The sequence below is a fragment of the Thermobia domestica genome, chromosome 1, assembly GCF_964235325.1.
Source record: "Thermobia domestica chromosome 1, izTheDome1.hap1.1, whole genome shotgun sequence".
NCBI lineage: Eukaryota > Metazoa > Arthropoda > Insecta > Zygentoma > Lepismatidae > Thermobia > Thermobia domestica.
In genome coordinates this window covers 155,997,419-156,019,254 of record NC_137454.1, presented here as the reverse complement: position 1 = coordinate 156,019,254, position 21,836 = coordinate 155,997,419, and the positions used below count along the sequence as shown (strand labels likewise).

Sequence of the window (21,836 nt, the reverse complement as noted above, 5' to 3'; positions counted from 1 at the left end):
TTTGAGCGGCTCGGGCGAATATAATGGTAAGTGCCAATTTTGGGTGAAATTGAGTTATTAAGTGGAATTTGTTGTGATCAAACCACAGAAGAGTATGTTGATAAATTCGAAAATAATTTAACAGGAGAAATAGGAGAAAACCCTCGCACACGCTGTTTATCCACCACAAAGCTCACTTGGCGCAAGTTGAGATCGAACCAAGGATCCCATGCACCAGAGGTGAACGCTCTACCCCTGAGCCACCACGAACCCTGTCATTGCATTGAATTGCACAGGAAGGTTAAACCTTGTTTTCCAGTTTACTCGAAAGTTAGAAATTGTGACATACCATAATGTTCGCCAGAGCTGCACAAATATATTACACCTATACTACTACTACTACTACTAATAATAATAATAACAATAATAATAACTGGGCAAGGGCAACGTTTATGCGTGCACTTATAAGTTTCTTTCTAGCCACTTTTCACCAAGGTAGTTTGATGTGCAACTATGCTTTGCCTCTTGATAGAGGTTAAACTGTAGCTTATTTAGAGCGTGTGGTTTGCGATTGATCTTGTTGTTAAGGATTTGTGGCTCCAAAATTATTTTATTTATTATTATTATTATTGGTTTCTCTAAGACTATTTAATTTATTTTGCACAAACTTTACACGGCTACACTGTTTATAGTTGCTTCGCTTCCTCAAGTCAATTTTGTATCCCCAATGAGTTCATTGCTTATACCTAGGTAACAACACATGTAAATGTTTTTTCGTTCTCACTTTTCTACAAATCTCAGACCTCATTTAATAAAATGCAAAGAATGTTTTTTTTTTTTTTTTGGTTTAACGTCCTACTTCAGCACCATGCATGTAAATCTTAAGATTGGATTCGAACCATCAACTACACCAGGAATCAAGTTCGAATTGCCCGAACAGTAAAGCAATAAAACAGTTGAACATGTAATCAGTGAGGAATTATAGGTTAAGTATCAGTTTACAGGGTTCCTTATCTACATAAATTGTTTCTTAGATGAAACATATGTAAGGATTGAGTTTGTTTGTTTGTTTCACGAAGAATATAAGGGACGTTCACCTACAATTTAACGTGGTATCCGACCATATGAACTCCCACCGGGAAGCGAATCCTTTATCTTCTCTGCCAAACACAATCATATAGCCAAGGAGCTCAGAGTTGGGATATCCACACTTGTGCCAGAAGTCATGTTCATATTCATTTTCAATGTTTAAGTAGTTGTGTCAAGCTTAACAGTTCGAATCCTTGTTTTCTTTAATATCAGCAGTGCTACTTTAAATATAATAAATCAACTTGATTAATACACCGGTGCGCGAAAACTCTCAAACTGAAGTTCCGTTTACTTCTCACTCTTGAACAATTTTAATCTCAAGCAATAAGGAATAATTAGTGAACCTCATGGAAGCATATGCATGTTTAGTCAAAATGAGAACATTTTTACATAGGTTATCATGGAGCTGACACACATACTCAAAAACGCATTTTGCTAGTGCAGTCTGTGTTAAATTGTAGAAACTTGCCTCATGAATATTTGTAGTGAAATCGTTTGATCGTATGATATACACGTATACACTTTACTTGCAATAAGTTTACTTATATACTTTATACTCCACATATTATTATGAATCACTTCATTTCCATGGAGCTTCGAAAAGTATGTCCAACTCAATTGGTAAATATGAAGACTTAAAACATCTTCCATAAACATGTTTCCGCCACGTAATCATCAAAATGTTTTTATTTTGTTCATTTTTAGAAACTGCTTCACAACAAGTAAACAATGAGTAAATAAATTAACGAAATTGAACAGACTTTAATATGATCATGAAACTAAAATATGGTTGGAAAGAATAAATAAATTAAATCATCACAAAGATGAAATTTTAGTATTAGAAATCATTGATGAATGATACAGTAGTCTGAATGTAAAAATGCAATATTACCTGTTGTGTTTATTTCATTATCTAGAAAAACCCTGGCACCATTCGTACTGCTGAAGAGGACCGGGGCCGGGAGAACTTTACCATGGATCTGTTTGTGGAATTTAACAAGTCTTCCGTCATTTCCCGCCACGTTGTCAATACTTGCAATGAGGCAGGGGAAGCCACCTATGCCAGAGAGACTGACCTCAAATTTTGGGCCTCGCAGCGAGGTAAGCTACAATGCATTTTCTTCTTTTTATGAAATTCAACTTCCCATTCTTAAAATTTCTCTATATAAAAGAAATCATAAATGATTCATTGACTGTCAGACTGATTAACGCCCGGGCCAGGAATTAAGCTAGAAATTTCGTTTTGGACAGCATATAGGATTTGTTACTAAGATACCACTATGGAGGGATTCTTGGAATTTCGATAGGGAAAGGGGGAAATAGAGGTAGAAATTATTATATAAACATGTTTATATCTCTGCGAGATGTCGAGTTTAGATGAATTTTATATGAAAGATACAGAATTAAGAACTCAGACCATTGCATACAGAAAAACGTGGAGGCATTTTGTAGATGTATATAAAGAAACTTACTGAGTTTGCACATTACGTGTTTGCTATGCTCTTAGTTCACCCAAAGATGTTTTACAAAAGCGATGAACAGATTACAACAACAGTATAGAAAAAATGGTAGCATACTATAATAACTGCTGAAAGATGTATGAATATGTTGAGTAGTAAAGTTTAGTGTTTGAACCTTACATCTTTGGACAGATCTGTCGTTTGCATTTCTCACCAAAACATTTCTTTTGTGGATGGCCCTTTTATTACTGTTAACCAACACCGGAGCCACGCTAATGTACAAGTTTCTATGAAGTCACCGAAGTCAATAAGTGATGGGTCTATTTTATATTTAGGTATATGGTTGGCGGGGAAAGTCAGGTTTCGACACTGCTGCGTTTACCTACCATCATTACTGCAATTTGGGAGCTACTTAAATGAAACAGATACCGATCACACATCCCCTGCTGATCAGTTTAAAGTTGTTCGATAGTTTGCTACAAGGAAGTTATTATTATTAATAGTCCTTGACTTTGAATTAGTAAATCAATGATAAAGCGCATACATTTCATACATGAGTGCTTGCATAAAAAGCTATGCAAGTTTATTTGAATTTAACAGATCTTTGCACCAATGAAGCTACAGGAGACGTAGAATTATAAAATGTACGCAAATCATATAGGTTTCTACCGTGGACCAAACGTAAATTTCCTTCATCGAACGCAAAAATGCTATCACAGTAAAACTTTCGTCATTTTTACTTCAGTTCACAAGACACAAGAATGTGTGCTTGTTAACGCTGTAGTGAACTATCTTGGCCTTGACAAATGTTGAAAACAGGGGTTGCAGGCGTCTCAGGTTCTTTGCTAGTGATAAGAGGTCGTACATGAAGTTGAAACTTAGGTGGCAGAATCCCAACAGAATTCCACAGTGATTGATGTGAAACTTGTGGTGCATACAAAGTATCCAAGAATTTCGTTCCTCTAGGTTTGAGTATCACAGAGACCAATATCTCTGTAATTTTAGTAATGATATTGGTCACATACAGCATTGTTTGGTAGCCTGATATAACTGCATTCAAGATCACGTACAAGATTTCTGTTGTGAAGTCACTATTGATGTGAGTGTTTGCAGTTACACAGTTGAGAAACGTTTAGTGGCATATATATGGATACACAACGACCACACAAAAGGCAAACAATGACAAAGGTAATGACTACATTTAGAGATTGCTTGTGCAAGAATCCACCTCGTAAAATAATCCTGCTCGATTGTGAGAAACGCGTTTGCTTCAGGATGTGTCAAAGACAGACCGCGTAGTGGGGGTAAGAAGACACGTCGTTAGAAAACTGTGCTGCTATCGCTCGGTCAATTGGGATGTTTGCAACTACATCACTTCCCTAAACAGCAACTGATGTGAAATATCACTTTCAACAATGCATGATCACATGAAAAAGATTTGCGTGATTTTTCGTATCATATTTTGTGACGAATATGTGAATGAATATTCTTACTTACATATATTACAAGACGTAGTCAATATTTCAGCAAGAAGAGAAGGAAATCATGGATCATGTGTGGCTACAGCAGAACGAAGCTCCATCCCATTTTACTCTTTAGGTTCGCGATTCCTTTAATGCACAATTTCTAGACCGCTATATCGGGCCTGGTTCTCCATGTCCATTCCCATTGAAATGTTCCCCACGAAGCCTGGATTTTACAACATCAGACAGCTCAGTTTGGGTAATAATCAAGTCATGTGTCTTTCAGCATTAGCACTGGGCGATCAATAGTTGCATGAAAGTGTGGAGAAAGCCTTTTCAGAAGCTCCGCAACACATTAAGGATGACATGGATACGCATACATCTGGTGTGCAACACGTTGGAGCAGACAGAGATCCATTGGATACATAGCTTGTATATGTAACTACTCAACCATAGTATATATTAAATAAATAAACTAATACTACACTGATATTGCTGTTACACACTTAAACCTAGGGACACGATTTCTCAAACACCCTGTATGTATTTATAATTTATGTAAATACAAATTACTCCAGCATCATTCATGTTTTCACCTTTGCTCTAATTATACCATAAGCATTAGTGTTGCATTTCCAATTAAAACAGGAAATTCACCGGGAAGTTGTTGATATGAGGAAAATATTCGAATTTTGAAACAGTAATAGATATCATATTTCAATAACTGTCACGAGAAAAGAAAAAACATAGAGTGCTAGGTTTGGAGGAACAAATGAGTAAAGTTTTGATGCATTCGTAAGCTTTTCACTTGTGTTTTACAACATTGCTTGTCACAAAACTTTCTTTTGTCCATGTAAATTCAATGTTTTAAGTTAGCTTGTGATAAGTTGAACTAAAAATTCAAACAATTTGCACCTTCAAATCCTGAAACTTCTTGACATGTTCACATAGAAAACCTTTGTGAGGAAAAACTCAACAGAACTGACATGACATGATCCCACAGTGTTCCAAACAAAAGAACGCCTAAGTTCTGGACAGAGAGAAAGAGGGAAACAGGGGGAAATTTTGAAGTGAAGAATAGCATTGTATAGTAGTAATTCAAATTAGAAACTTTCTATACAGTAGATTACACGAGAAAAGTTCGAAAGCTGAAGATACATGACTACTAGAAAGTAAACAGATATTTCAGGATCCTGTTTACCTTGTACATAAAAGAAAACATTGAAGAAACTACTGTGATGGATGAATTGTCAACAGCAAGATAGTGCAGGTTACTGAATAAATAATAACAAATGACTATATATTTCAGATAATGTAATGTAAAATAATATAGACCAAAACATTCTTGCTCTATATAGTGGACAGAATTGACAAATATAATTAAAATGTAATGAAATCTTTTAGTTTTACGTGCCACGATTGTGTCCTGTGGGCTAAAAGAGACGGATGAGTAATGAAAATGAATGAATATGAAATAATTAGTGGAATGAGAATGTGGGATCAAACAGAGGAAACCCGAGAAATCTCACAGATATTATGTTGTCCACCACGAATTTACTTGGCCTTGTGTCGAATCAACGACTTTTCGCTCCAGAGGGGAGCGCTGCACCACTGAGAAACCTTAATCCACCAATTGTTACTAGCACTACCTAGTGAGTTAACAGTAATCAGTGATTCTCAAACTTCCCAGTGACGCTAGCCTCATATGTTTTACAGAACTCTTCATTTATATGCTTCTACTCCTTGGAAAACGGAATTTGCAGACTCTTTATAAGCTCAAAAAATATTCTTAGGGCAGATGTATAATTATTAAAGTAGCACTTATAACTGCTGCAAATACTAAAAATAAATTAAAACCAATTGCACAATATGTATATACAAAAATATTCAATTCAAATGAAATACGTATAGTCGTAGAAATCTCCGTTTGTTTTTTACTTTTCTCTGTCCAAGACCAACTTTTATTTGCTACTTAAATAGAAGCCGAGATGAGATGATTTTGACAAACTTGCTTATTGGATACGCATTCCTATTTGGTGTTTGGGGCTAATTGTTCATATTGCTGAAACTGTATCATCCCACTAAGTATTTGATACGTTTTATTTTTAGAATGCTCAGAGGACTCAGACCTCAGAGAACGCTTAGGAGTGCCTGAAAGTCTTAGTTAGGGCCTGAAGATAATGTAATCTTTAGTGACTACACTCTCTCTTTTGTTCGTGAAATAGGAATATCTAACGCACTTTGACGTCTTCTTATTGGATTTTTTGTTATATGTAATTCATATTTCTCCTTGTGAATTATTTTATTGTATTTTGTTCTTCTAATCTTCTTACGATCGCTGTTCTAATTTTTATATTTTCTGTTTTAATGTCTTATTTTTTGTACTTTGATTTGAAGTACACTTTTTAAAAATATATTTTTGGTTTCTCATGTACAGCTTGTGTAAGCTATTAGACACATCGTGGCAGGGACAGATAGCCTCGCTGTTGATGTTCCCATTCAATTATAATTATTCATTTATTGTATATACTAGGTCAGAAGAGCAGTGGTAACGTATAACCTTTAGTCCCCTGTGTTTAGTTGGCCTATTAACTAGTGAAAATTAAACTATATTTTTAGTCTTCCCTTCATAATAGTTAGTAAGGTTCTTTCGATGTTATATATAGTAGAAATTCAGTTTTAAAGGTCCCCTCAAAAATCTGAGTTTTCCCTCTAAGTAACTTTAGGTTTTCGATAACATAAATGATCCACTATTAACTACATTCGATGCTACTGGAAGCTGGAAGTTTTATGACAAGGAAACCACGTGCGCTTTAACATTGTATTACATTTGTAAATGAAGTATTTTAATGTGGTTTCTAAATATAAGATTCCAGTTTACTTTTCAGTAAATATATTTATTAGCAAAAACATGGCATTACCTCCACTTAAGTCCATCTATCCTTTTATAGTAATTTCGAATTCTGACACTGGGTTTATAAATGACATTTCTAATTCTTCCATAGTATTAGCTTAAAAATATTTTGGCTATATCCGCTTGTTTCGTTCAAGTGGCGAAAAAAGTAGTAATAATGATGTCAACATTTAAAGAGTTGAGAAACAAACTAGATCCGTGGAACATTTGTTTACAATATGAATTAAAAAACGAACACTTATCTGAAATCAAGTTTTCGTGTTTTGTGATAAAAATTAAGTTCGTGGGGTGTAATCCCAATTCCCTGTTTCTTGACGGTATTAAAGATCCACTACTTAATAATAATAATAATAATAATAATAATAATAATAATAATAATAATAATAATAATAATAATAATAATAATAATAATTATATGCATATTTATGTGCAGAGTAGCCTAGTTCACGAGAAATGGAGAGTCCACAGATAGCGGATAGTGGAAAGGTCTTCAGATATTGAGGTCAGCTGTGAATAACCAGTAAACAGCCCCCGACCAAAGGCAGCGAGACCAGGGCGTGTGGAGGCTGCAGTGGCACCAAAACTTCACCTAAACATACACAAAACTCGTATTCTCAGTGTGACAGCGAGTATGTGCCGCCACCAAAAATCACAGCTCCCTCAACATCTGAGGGACGAAAATACAGGGACTGCGATACTCACAGTGCGCGGCACCCTGATCGGCATCTGTATCCCCATGCTAGGAGCAGTCATAAAGAAACTTGGCATTAGATATAAAATGCACCCCACCCTTCAATGTGAGAGAATTTTAAAAAAATAGAACTGAAATTTCGCTACTCGAGGTGCGCCAGGGCACTTCACCAACCAGCAACCAGCTTCATCCATAGCCAGAGTTTTAACGGTTAGAAAACTAATAAGCACCAAAGTTAATAATGGAAAGCAACGTATCAAATAGACCACAGATATGAAGAAAAATGCTATACGTTATTTTCTAAAAATGCAGAGCGAGAAACTCAAAACACATACGCCAGCTATCCTATATTTAAAGCAAACTTCTCAAAAATAGTTTATGTTATTTCATGTCCACACAAAACAGTAAAATAAATAAATTAAAATTACCAATAATACTGAATTACTTAGACCTATTTTCTTTCCCTTCCGAAAAGTTATACATTAATATGCAAATTTAAATTTGTTAGCAGTTTGCTAAATATATATATATATATATATATATATATATATATATATATATATATATATATATATATATATATATATATATATATATATATATATATATATATATATATATTGAAAATTGGCTTAATCGTTTTCAGATTTTCTTTAAACTAGACTTTCAAAGTATTATGAATAATATTAAAGACGAAAATATGTGCTAATAATAATAATAATAATAATAATAATAATAATAATAATAATAATAATAATAATAATAATAATAATAATAATAATAATTCAAAATTTCTAAACAGTCCTCCGTCTTGCATCACTATTTAGAGCATACTTGTATTTTTCATTCGGCTTCTTTAACGCTTAGTATTTAAGTAGCAGTGTGTAAGGTAAAATTTCTCTCTAAATCTCAGGTATGGCTACTCTGACGCAATATAAGTAATTTCAGCAGGGCCGTCCACTCTACGTACTTCGATACGAGACAAGAGTTGAAAAGTTTTAATGTCGTTTCTCCACTTCAGGTGCTGCATGTCACTCTGTCATTAGTTCACGGAATGTCCATTCTCTTGAATTAAAGTTAATAATTGATTAAGTGCGAAGGAAGGCTGTGCTGCCTTAATTTTTTTTGTGGCTCTGATATACCAAACGAAAAGAGAAAGAGAAAGAGAGAGAGAGAGAGACGTTAATTAATAATCATACCGTTTGTCATTTGAACCTCCTGAGATGTGCTGACACATCATTTACGGAATACACAATAGAATTTGTAATATTTAACAGTATGGCAAATGATACAACCATTACAGTGACATAAAATTTCGTTACTAGAACCAAATAGAAAAAAGGAATAGATACATTGCAAGAAATATTCAATTCGAGCTTCCATTTTGAAAAACGTGAATTTTATATGTAAAGATCAATAGGTCATTTTGTGTTCGAGGTGAAAATTCATTGACTCTACTTTACCTCACTATAATATGAAACATGATTATGGAGATTGGTCCAATTTGGGATCTGCACCAAGCAGTAACAACTTCAGAAGATTTTCCCAGGAGACTTTTCAATACAGTGGTTTAAAGTAGTTCTAAAAAAGTTTTTTTTTATAGTACTTCTTCTAAGTATGCTCTGCGCGAAAATTTGGGCTGTGAGAATTTTCTCTCGGAACACCCCTGAAATTATCTAATATACAGGATGTTTCAAAACAACACCGACAACGTTGGGGAGGTGGTTCCCGACTCCAAGATAAGACCAACCTGGGTGCACAAATGCTTCATTTCCGAGTTATGGGCTGCCGAAAACATGAAAAAAATGAACTTTAAAGGTCCACAGCTCCAAAACTATGAGACCTACCGTAATCGGGTTACGACTTCACTTAGGAATTAGTATGTGCCCTATCCAAATATCCATGTTTCAGAATCCTAAGGTACTAACGTAACAATTTTTATAGAGGGAGTTTGGCTACCGGTATACCATTTGAAGTACTCACCAACCACCTCTATAAAAATTGTAGCGTGAGTACCTTGGGATTCTGAAACATGTATTTTTAGATAGGGAACATACTAGTTCCTTCGAGAAGTTTTGACCCGACTTCCGTAGGTCCCATAGTATTGGAACTATGAATCTTGAAAGTTCATTTTTCATGTTTTCGGCAGCCTATAACTCCGAAAGGAAGCATTAGTGCACCCAAGTTGGCGAATACTTTACATCTTATCTTGGGGTTAGGAATGACCTTCCAAACGTTCAGTGCGTTGCTTACCTTAGACCCCCACTACAAATTCCCTTGCGGGGAGCGCGACGGCCATTCTAATTAATTTCTGGACTGACTTTGTAGTATCGTTAATTTGATATAAGTGTAAGTTTATAATATTAAAATTATTTTAATATGTTATACATCCTGTGATGGGTAATACAATATTGAGTACTAATATACAGTGTTTGTAATTAAATTTTATTTTGTTTTGCTTTTGATCTATCCTATTGAGGCGGCGCGGCAGTTGGATTAACGAAATTAAAAATAGATTACGATAGAAAACACGTGTTACTATTCAGAATAGGCTATCTTTTATTATCCAGACTTTATCAAAGAAACTAAAAGTGAAGATCTAATAGGTTGATGCATTTGAATAGTCAGCTTTCAAGTCACACTGATTAATGCTACTGAAGTAGGAAAAATATTACTTGCCTTAATTACCCCTAAAACGAATAAACGTTCTACATAAATACATGGAAACGTCTTTTCATATGAAAAGTGCTTAAATTCATATTCTTTTGTCCAGTTAAAAGCTTTCTCGAAGATATAGTAGGGGAAGGTGTTGTACCTTTGAAGAAAAATGTACCTTTGAACACCTGTGCTTTTCTCGAATTCAGAGCTATCTAGGTACAGTGATTAAAATTTCTTTTGAAAGAGTAAATAAAAAAAGCACTACAAATGCGTTTGGCTGTTGTTTATTGAGTGTTGTGCCGAGTAATGTTCCTTTTAATTTTTTCACCCCCAAAACGAAGATTTTTTGTAGTTACCTTTTGAGTTTTGTGCTCTTCTCTTTTCGCAACTTGTGATATTTATTTGTCCAAACTTGGGGTAGAATCATTGGTGAATACAGTAATATTTTTAGTTTTAATTTCTGTTCAATATTTAAGCTAGTGAAGAACTTTTTTTCGTAATGGTGGCCCTCTTGTACCTATGAACATTAATGCACCGTGTACCTTTGAACAACAAATAATACTGTTTAAAGCTACACAATGTAAGTAGTTAAAACAATTGATACCTTTTATATAGGTTAGGTTAGGATATAAAGTTATTAATTATATTAAGTAGTTTCTAAATATTCGCTTATTGTTGTAATATATTAGGTTATCTTAAAAGAGCTGTATATGCTCAATTTTATTGTTCACAAGTTTTTGTTAGAACTTCTCTTCAATTTTTAATTTAATTAATAAAATTTCAATTCTGGGGAACTGTTTATAGCTAAACCTTTTATTACAATTTGTAACTATTAATATTTGTGGCTTATTTTTATATTATTGCCTCAGAAACATTGTAATTATCAATTTGTTCAAAGGTACAGTACAAGAGGGTCTGTTCAATGGTACATGACCATAATGTACCTGTGAACAAAATGGGTGTTTTCTTATTATATCCTATGAAAGATACTGTAATTATGTAACACGTTTAAAAATCATCCTATCTGATAGCAAAGAGATGGTACTTCAAATATACAACAAAAATTGGGGGAAAAGTGCTGAATATTAGCACCAAAATTTCGAAGACTCTAAAAGTGTTCACAGGTACAACGCCTTCCCCTACCTTATACGTGTGTTTAACTTTTTTAAAAAAAAATGAATGGCAAATTTACTACTAAGGAAATGCAACTTGAATAGGTAATTGACAGTGTGAAATTCGTCACACCAAAAGTAAATCGAAAACTGTAAGTTTTTCTGTCACACGCTTTCCGAAAGTATTTACCTCAAAGCATTAACCTTATTAGCACTGTCACTGCATATAAATTTACTTAACGTTTGTGATTTCTTTTAATGTCTCTCTTCCGCAAACATTATCCCAACTCACTTTTAGCCCTCGTTGCTAGTCTAGTGGCTAGCGCGTGTGGATGTGGTGCGTAAGAAAGAGGTTCAAATCCTGGGGTTCATCCGACGCATTACATTATTTATGCTCCAATTTAAGTTGTAGGTTTGGTCGAATATCGATTCGTTAATGACAAAGGATGTAGAACCAAATTTTAAAAACACCGAAAAACTGTTTTTAAACAACAACACTTAGTTTGTGTAGTTTCATAACCTGTTTTGACGTTACAATGTACAATTTCTGATATTACATCGAGTCACTAGCACATATACAATGAGTACATATGTAAGTAAGTATTCTGTAGTCGCTAGCGTAACACGAGGGATAAGCTACGCTTAATATTAAAATAATAGTGAATGATCGTTACGAATACTGGTTATTGTTACTGTTAATGATCATTATACATTCAATGTTGATTTCAATAGTCCTTTTACTCTGATCTAATAGAGTTATGCACCTTTAGTGCATATCATTCCGCTCTCGATTCTTGATGGGAAAGGATTTAATGCATTACAGTGGTTTGGATCCCAGCACAAACTGTAGGTTCTCATCTCATCTACCCTCACTGATAAAAAGGGAGGCAAAATTGTAACAAACATTTGTACTCGTAGATATGTAATTTTACGATCTCAGACAATGTTCTTCCCAATAATCTGTTGTAATAGGTTTAGAAAATCCTGTTGGTTATAGAATATTAACCATGAAAGTGACAGCACTGCTGTTTTATTTACAAACTACTGTACTTATCCTAGTTTGAAAAGTACGGGTTGTTAAATATACCACTTGAATATTCACCACTCATCAATAACTTTTTAATAAGTGTAACGATTTGAGTAGATTTTCATAACAATGGAGAGAATAAGTGGCTTGTTGGTCTGCTGTTTTATATGGTACAACTTGATCTTTCTTTGTTTGGTTGCCTCCAGACGGTTACAGCGTCCTTTTGCTGTAAAAATTTGATATTGAGGATGTCACTGTATTTTAATTGGTCTAAACGAATCTGCATTAACTACTTGGCAAATAATAGTTCGTAGTAGTCAGTAACAAACTGATCACATTAACATGGCGTACAGACAGAAAGATATGTTAGAACGTGTTTCGCTGTACGAAGTTCACAATGCTATACGTGCTAAGATGAATATTTAAAAATATGGTTAATAGTTATAATTTTAAGCTGATAAAATAATGCGAAACAACAGGAAAGATTGATTGAGAGTTGGGTGGAATGTAACATAAGTGTTGAGTAGAATATATTGTTGAAGCCTAAAAGTGAGCAGTAGTCGTGAGATTACGAAACTCGATGAAACGATTGTATCATCCTTCCTTAGAAAAAAAAGTAGAAGGCGCTATCGTTTTAAAAGGTGTGAAACGTTGATACCTAGTTACTTCACGACAATACTGTGCACAGAGCCACTGTTTCCGTAGCTGCTATTCAATAGTACGGATTACAGCGTCTTCCCCATCCATCCTGTTACACAATACAATAATTGGTAGTTTAGCATACAAAGATTCAAGGTAAACATTCTTATTCTACAGATAAATCCCGAACTATAATTTTGAGTTATGGTTCTCTTTTTGTAAATAGATAATACCTACTTGGAACAAGTTTGAGAAGTATTTAAACATATAGAGATATAAATAACCTAAAATATTGTTTTCTCCAGTATAAAGTGAAATATTTCATAGTTTTCTGATCCCCAATCATCTTATGGCATGGTCCTGTAGTGAGTGTGCAGACAGTACATTTGTTCTGTATTTTCAACTTGCAACCGCACCTGATTCGAAAACAATATATGATTATTTCTATTGGAGATATGAAATGAATTAATTAACCGATACATTTATAGTGTTGAAATAACATGGAAGCTGCTCTTAGTGTAACAAGCAATTAATGTGATGTTTTAAAAGCTTATATTTTGTGATTATCAGGAATGAGCTAAACCATGTTTTACAATGTATTCTTAACGACAAGAAATGCTCATGAAGTAAAAAGAAAAAGAAACAAAAAACTTAAAAAGAAAAAAAGCACAATACATTAGTATAAAACTAGATTAGCGCAAACACGAATGAAATGATGAAAAAACTTGATTACTTTCACGCTACTAAGATTTCAATCATCTTTCTAATTCACTGATTACTTGCTTGGCTGATGTAGTTTTCTTGTTATTATTATTATTACCATATTATGGTACAGCTTCTTTGGTTATCATAATTCTATTGTTAAAGCAGAAATTAATATACCTTTTAGAAATGGTATCAAGTGTTATCTCTGTGCATTGCCTCCAACCTGATATCAAAATTAAAAGACTTTTTTTTTAAAAAAAAAAAGTTCTATGCATATTAATAACATGAATAACAACCACATATCAATGACGTCATTCACTCACAGATGCAAATAAACAAGAACCAGCTTTATCATACAGTTAAAAACCTTGTTCTTTTTGTTTTGAAGTTTGGTAATTTATTTTCCTGTTGAAGTGACTAATATTATCTTGAGTGATTACGTCATAAATATGACAAAATTTTGAGTAATGAATCTGTGTGTAAGAATATATGTAGGTATGTGTCTGTGTGTATGTGTTAATTTCTTTCATGTTGAAAGTATTGTCAGTCACGCCACGTTTGATAAATATGTGATATGCGTTCCAAATGTCAAGAATTTATGACCAGTTCACTACTGCATGTTCTGCACCTATTATCAGGTTCTAAGGGCTGGGAACTTTTTCATATATTCGTTCTCTAATTTTAGGCATGAGACAGAAAAGAAAAGAAGTCTTCAGTTGAACATATTAGAATTATGCTCTGTAGAGTAAATGAGACGGATGATTAATAATGTATATTATGATTAATTATGAATGTAAGTGATTCATTATTATGGAAGACTTACGGAAATGGAGATGGTAGAAGTATACGAAATAATTCAGACAAAACCGACGGATATGTTGTTGGTCACGATCAGCTTACATTTCGTGTAGTCGAACCAAGTACCTTTCGCCTAACAAGTAAAGGGTTTCGCCATAAGAAACGGAGGGGAGGGGTCAAAGTTGGCGGGAGAAGGGCTATGCTATGTTATTGAAATACATCAAATAAACTGTTGAATCGTGAAAATAGTGAAAGTTATACAACGCAAAAGGTGGTAGTTTCACATATTGGTAAAAGAAGAATGGGCAGAGTAGATCACGAGCAATCCGCTGCCATCTTGAAATCCTCCATTTTGAAATCTGATTTTTTAAAATGGAAAAGTAGTCATGTGGTATATCAATTAGAGCCAGCATGTTCTCAAAAAGTCAATTATGAACTTTAGTGATCGTTATCTGTACTTATTTGGAAGATTTAGGATCATCTTTATAGTTATTTACGAAAAATCTAGGACACTGATACTCGTATGTTGAAAGTCTAGATTATCACGAAAACACTTGTAAGTTAAGTATATCTACAAGCCAAGAAAACTAACAGGGAAATTTGACATCCAACAGTGAAATTTGATAATAATGTAATAATATATGTTCAACTTGAATATCAAAATTCACTGTTGGTTACTTTACTTTCCGAATAGCCCTCATATATATAAATTATAATACATACATTAATTTCATTTTATCTCAACAATAATACTGTATTACATTTATTTAATAAACAATTATATTTTGATACTATAAATTATCGTCGAGGAGGATTTATTCAAAAATACGACCAGCTTGTTAATTATTTTTGTCCTAAGATAAATTCTTTAATTCAATGTCATGGGAGCTCATTGAAGAATTAATTCAGTATAAGTTGACATACTATATAACTTATTTCTTCCATTTGGGCAAAAGCATAATACTGATAAGTAAAGCGAATCACAAGGGAATCATAACAATACTTAAAGTGAAACAAAATAATCAATATCATAACAAAGATTAATACAAATAAAGAAATTATCATATTAAGAATCTGCAAAGTTTGTCTAAGTTAGAATACAGGTACAATATAACATGTTTTATTTATTCAAGCATATTTATCATAACTTGATAAGCAATATTCATATTCATATTACTACGATTTTTTTCATAAATTATGATTCTTGTTGATATGGATTAGTAAATTTCTGTGTATAATTCAAACAAAATACAAATAACAAATGAAATCGTTACGATATTTAACGGGAATTAAAACGAAAATCAATTGAATATGTTTTTACGGACGCCACAACTTTAGCTTAAGTTACATTACCAAAGAGTTCGTTTAGGTTGCATTGAATTACACAATCATGAATTCAGTACGGTGTGTCCTTTACTTCAACCAGTGGCGGATCCAGGGGGGAACTTTCTTATTTTATATATATAAATAAAACCCATCCCAGAGTTTGAAGCTCTTAAAGTAGCTCAAAGTAGCAGTATGACAACCCACCGCCCCCCCCCAGAAGTCGGTCCTGGATCCGCCCTTGACTTCAACAGTTTATGGTTTTTATTTCGAGAATCTCTACCACCTAGGTAATTATTACGAAATCCAATTCGATGGAAATTAGATCTATTGTTTGACTGATTCCTAAATGTTGTACGATTACTATTTCTGTTGCTTAGGTTCGGTTACATTACCGGTAAATTGATAATGCACTGCTACGTATTCGTATCCGATGAGTGTTCCTCATCAATCCAGAGGAATGAATTTTGTGAAGATCCTGGGCCACGTTGTCTAGAAGGAGCTTCTTTATTATTTTCCTCATCATTGTCCCGGTCTTCCCCCAAGTGAATGTCTAACACTGCTTCAATTAATGATTCAGTCGAACTAAACGGCAACCCTGTTAGTTCCATTTTCTGACGAAGAGCCATTTTAATTCTTGATAGATCCAATCCTGTTTGAAGAGCAGCTACAGCGGGCTCAGTGTCCATCAGGCCTTGCATTTCCTCATCTGTTATTTCTCGAAGTTGATGACTGGAAACAGGAGGCACTACTAGGTTTTCTACAGGACGTTCTCGACAAGCTACATGACTTGGAGACTCAATAGGTGGACGTTCTCTGATCGCCTGTTTTGTAAATTCTTCAACTTTCATCAAAGCAACAAAACCACAATTGGGAAACCATCGTGCGTGCTCTTGCCATGGTTTATCTCCCTTCTCCCAATGCCTAAGTCCTCCGTCACAATGGAAGTATCTAACATTATCACTTACACCAACATAGTAAAACTCAGACTGGGCCATTTCTTCTGGAGTTTCTACCACTTGCATAGAACTTTGTACAATTGTAAATTTGATGTTGATTTGTTGTGTTATATGATCTAATTTATCATCCATTTGCTGAATCACAACCTGTGTAATTTGTTCAAATCTAGTATCTATTTGCTGAAATTGAATATCCATTTGCTGCATTTGCTGCAACAAAGATTGACCTAACTGTTTTATAAGGTCAGCTACATTTGTTGTTGTCTCCCCAACTGAGGTTTCACCAGCTGCTTCATTATTACTTTCAATTCTAGATATATCCATTTTACGATTTCGATATATTTTTCTTTTACTTCTAAGCAAAGTGTACTCCGTCTTGACGTCCTTTTTGAAATTGCTTACTATTCTTCATGCAGGCACGTAGCCAAGGGGGGAAGGGTCCGGGGGTCCGGACCTTCCCCCTTCGAGACCATAAATGAAAAAAATTAAGGAAGGATAAAACGAAACGAAATGAGAAAAGGAAGAATTGGAGTTAAAAATTAAAAGAAAAAACTACAGAAAGCTTTTGGTTACTCTTTCTTATAAGGAGATTTGTATTACTTGCAATACATGGTGGCGAGGTGAGTGAGATATCCTGGAAGAGTCAGGGAATTTGAAATTTCCGGAAGTTACGCAATTCTTAGAATTTCTGCTCCTAGTCAGGGAGATTTCAAGCTTCTGAAAGCATAATGCTGGTTGTATAACAGCGTAGACATTTTTGATCATAATTTTTCGTCACCGCATCCTTACAGTATCAAACTAGGGGTGTTCGGAATTCGATTTCGTATTCCGGAATTCGGAATTCATCTAATTCCGGAATGTTCCGCAAATTCCGTAACATTCCAAAAGTTTGGAATTGTGGAATGCTCAAAAGAATGAATTTCGGAACTGTTTTCAAGACTGAAATTTTGAAGCTCACTGTTGATTCTGGAATCGTAATATTAATATTAGTTCGAAGTTTGAATATAAAAGTTCGAAACAGTCTTGAGGCAATGGTTCTCAAACATTGTTACAAGGCTTTAATCCCACAAATTTACTCGCAAATACTTTCTCGTTATCACTTTGGTATCTATGGAATATAGTAGCAACATGTCTTAAACAGTTATACATTCTCGTGTTTACAATTATTGGAATAAAATACAGCATTTTATTTTTATCTTTTACATTTTTTTCAATCATTGCCATTTTGTATTTTGAAGTACCAACAAGGAAATAATTTACATGTTTGGCATTTTAATACCAAAATATTTGTTTTACTATTAAGCAAACAATACAAAAGCACACGAAACATTTGTAGTCATGTCATTTGGAAATATATTAATGAACTTTTAATCTAAAGTACAAGGAGTACATATGAGTAATACATAATTGTGAAAATTTTGAAAACTGAAACCCTGAAATGGTATAACTGATGCTACCTGAGACGTCATCAAATAATACAACAAAAATGTAAATGTAAATTACTATTGAAAGAAAAAGCAGAATTTCTGTGCTACAAAATAATACTGTTAGAGAACAATGATGTGGATAAAATATTATAAGAGCATGTATTAAATGTCAATTTTCATATAAATGCCCAGATGATTTTTTTTTTAAATTAGGGGAAAGTAGACTTTAGACGATATTAGACAAGGCAATTATGTATGGAAAATTAGGAGACATGCATTCAAATTATTTCCTGTAATAAAAATTAGAATTCAACTTTCCATGGTAGATTGTACATGTTCTATCTCCGAACAAGGTGAAATACGTGCAATTTACTATGGAAAGTTGAATGTTAATTATTATTACACGAAATAATTTGAACACATGACTCTTAGCATGCAAGATTGCATAGAAAATTGCATAGCATAAAATGGGCTTTAGGGACTTTTAGCTTAACAAACTTATTTTATCTCATTGATCTTTTTTATCTGATTTATTTGAGAAATCAGGAGAAAGGAAGTTTTCGCCAACTTTTCTACTCAAGGAAAGTAAGACATCAATTTTTGTAAAGATCAATTTACGCGAAGTACGAATAGTTTTTGATACAAATTAATTATTTCGTAAGAGCGAAATATGAACATTAGGCTAATACTTTTAATGTGAATATTAACATTTACGAAATGATTTCTTTCATTTTTAACTTTTACCATCGCTACTCACAATTTCGGGTATAGTAATTGAACATTTACCTTTCTTGTTGTTAGTTAGTCATTGGTGCAGACCCTTTCATCTGAATGCATAACTACCCTTCATATTGCAACTTTGTATGAAAATGTACATATTCTGTTGGCTTGTATCAATGTAATTGTTTAAAGAAAGTAACATGCTTTTACATCAGAATTTCACAACATTGATAATATATTGGTGATTAATACAATTTCTCAACAAACCAATTTTAAATGTTTTTCACTCACACAATTCATTTATCACCTTGCATAAAATTTTGATTAGTAGAGTTAGAACTAATCTTCATACGTAGGTTCCAATGCTTAGTATTTAACTGATAGACACATTTATTTAGTTAGTTATTCAAATAAGTGTCGCAGGACAAGAAAACAGTAGCGCGTACATGTGAATAATTATAAGGTATTATGTAAAGTTTGCACCTCTATTCGATTTACTCTCGTTGTACATTTTGACAAGTTGTGCAAATAATGCTTGATAAAGCTTTCATTAAAAAAAAAAAAACAGCAGTAGCATCATGATTATAGAAGTTACAAAAACATTAAACAGTAATGCCTTGTTCTAAGAAATTTTTTGCTGTTTACAGCATGCAGTATACTAAATACAATACAAGCGATTCATTATTAATTTTAGCTTTGCGTGATTTGAACCTGAAATATGAATACTGATTCCAGTTTCCAGAAAGTTCATGTAACATCAATAATGCATATTTTTACATAACACGGGCAGCAGCATAATAATTGTACATTCATATATCTGAAGATAAAAGGATATTAAACACTATTTTGTAACAAATTATGTAAGATATTAAACGGTACCACAATATCTGCCTACCAACTATAACATCATAGTATTAAACTGTCATTACAAATTACTAGAATTTTGTGGTGTTACGAAAAAACTTTATTGAATTTTGACTGGTTGAGTTTAAACTTGAATGACTAAATTTGAATTTATTTTTATTTTTAGGCAACTAAGGCTAAAAATAAAAATAAAACTGTCGCGCAAGAGGTGTAGGTGTAAAGATGTAGAAAGGCAGAGTCCTGGCCGTACAGCTTTATATGTAACTTTTGAATAGTTCGTTATAGTTAGTCCTGATGAGACGATCCATCACATAGACCTACCAAACATTAAAAACAAGCTCACAAGCCAAGCTTTGATTTTGGTGCGATAAATTCGGTGCTTTGGGTACGTCATGTAAATTCGCTTTTATCCCTTGTAGGGTATTATTTCAGATTGTTTAATACAAAAGCGTCTTATTTCCAAAAGGACACTGCTTCATAACGTATGCTATGCTATGGCATACTGAAATGCCACGAAAACTATACTCTAGTGTTCACGTCATGTTACATATGCACATCAAGCTTTAGTCAACGAAATGATCTATTTGTTCACAAAACGAAAAACACCTGACTTAGCAAAATAATATTCTGTGCACTATTGCAGATTATCACAAATTAAAATGCCAAGCCATCAACCAACTATCAAGAAAAACAAATCTAGCAACAAAGCACGGACGTCAGTGGGTTGGGAATCATGTTCCTCTTTAGATTATTGACACGAATTACACTGTGCAACAAATTTAAGCTTTTTTCTGTCCTTCAAATGGAATTATGTGATTTTAACTAAATGACAGGTGCTGAATTCATTGGTCGAAACCAAAATGTTCTATCACGTCACGTTTTTGTTGGGCACACCACAACACATTATACGAAATGTACGTATTTACGTATATTTATTATCTAATGTAGGGTGGAAAGGTGTATTATATTAACATTAAATTTTGTTAATTTACCCTTTAAAATACTTTCTTTAATCGCTTACGCTTGTAGACATCTTCCGAAATCTCTCTGACGATAGACCAGCAATATTCAGCGAAATACACGAAGAAAAATGCATAATCCAGTCGGCATGTAAATGCTGTTTTTACCAGGTTACGCGCGTCACCACATTAAGTAATGTTGTTTCATCAGTAGTACGATCTACACCACCGTCCAGCGAAAATTTTGTATTATGGGACCACCATTTCAAATCTAGAATTAACGCCATACACATTCCGACGGTGGTAACTTAGGTATATAATGTTGTTACTACCTTCCTACGAGTGTCCTCTCTTGGTTCTTTCTAAATCTGTGACTCCCTACCTTACGAGAGTAATAGTTTTTAACACGAAATCAATCATGCGAATGAAATTATCCAATCACAGCGAGTCTAGTTTGACGCCGAACTCCAGACTTGCATGGTGTTCCCACCTGCTGTACTTTTATACGTGAAATTACATTACTTAAGGAGCGTACCCGCGTAAATACGATGTATCCACACGGAAATCCTAGTCCTTTTTTTCTGAGTGTACTTTCAGTCCATTTTCCACTGTCACGCTTTTCAAATATGACCTAATGAAACCGTTCTCCGTATTCATCACTTGCTAGCCGAAGTTTTGAGGAAAAAAGTCAAGATGTGAGTGCAAAAAGTGTAATTTTAATGATACGTTGCATCCCATGAGTTGAAAACTCCGCATGTCTCTAATAATAGCTTCATAATTTTCTGCTTTTACATTTCCAAGAAAACTAAACAAAGCGTTTAAATGACAGTCAACATAATTTCTCAATTTCAGACAGTTTAGTTTCAAAGTCTTCATCCTGCATGACTGTTTTAATCTGTGGATCAACAAATACTCATCCTTAATTTCGGGCATTTCTCTTAAGGTGGGTCAAAGCAATACCTTCTCTATCTAGTGCTTTAACAAAAAATCGTAATCAACCCAAGCTTTGATATGTAATGGTGGCAAAATACATCTGGAGGGTTCACAAT

The 21,836-nt window shown here is 33.8% G+C and overlaps 1 protein-coding gene across 1 annotated transcript in view; it reads left to right on the top strand.

Annotated features, from left to right (window-relative positions):
* The window catches only part of LOC145690230 (out at first protein-like), a 171,168-nt gene that overhangs the window by 122,730 nt on the left and 26,602 nt on the right, over positions 1 to 21,836 (top strand). Inside the window, exon 4 of the mRNA XM_081764921.1 lies at positions 1,986 to 2,169. Within this exon, the coding sequence (XP_081621047.1) occupies positions 1,986 to 2,169 (184 nt within the window). The remainder of the gene's footprint in view (positions 1 to 1,985; positions 2,170 to 21,836) is intronic.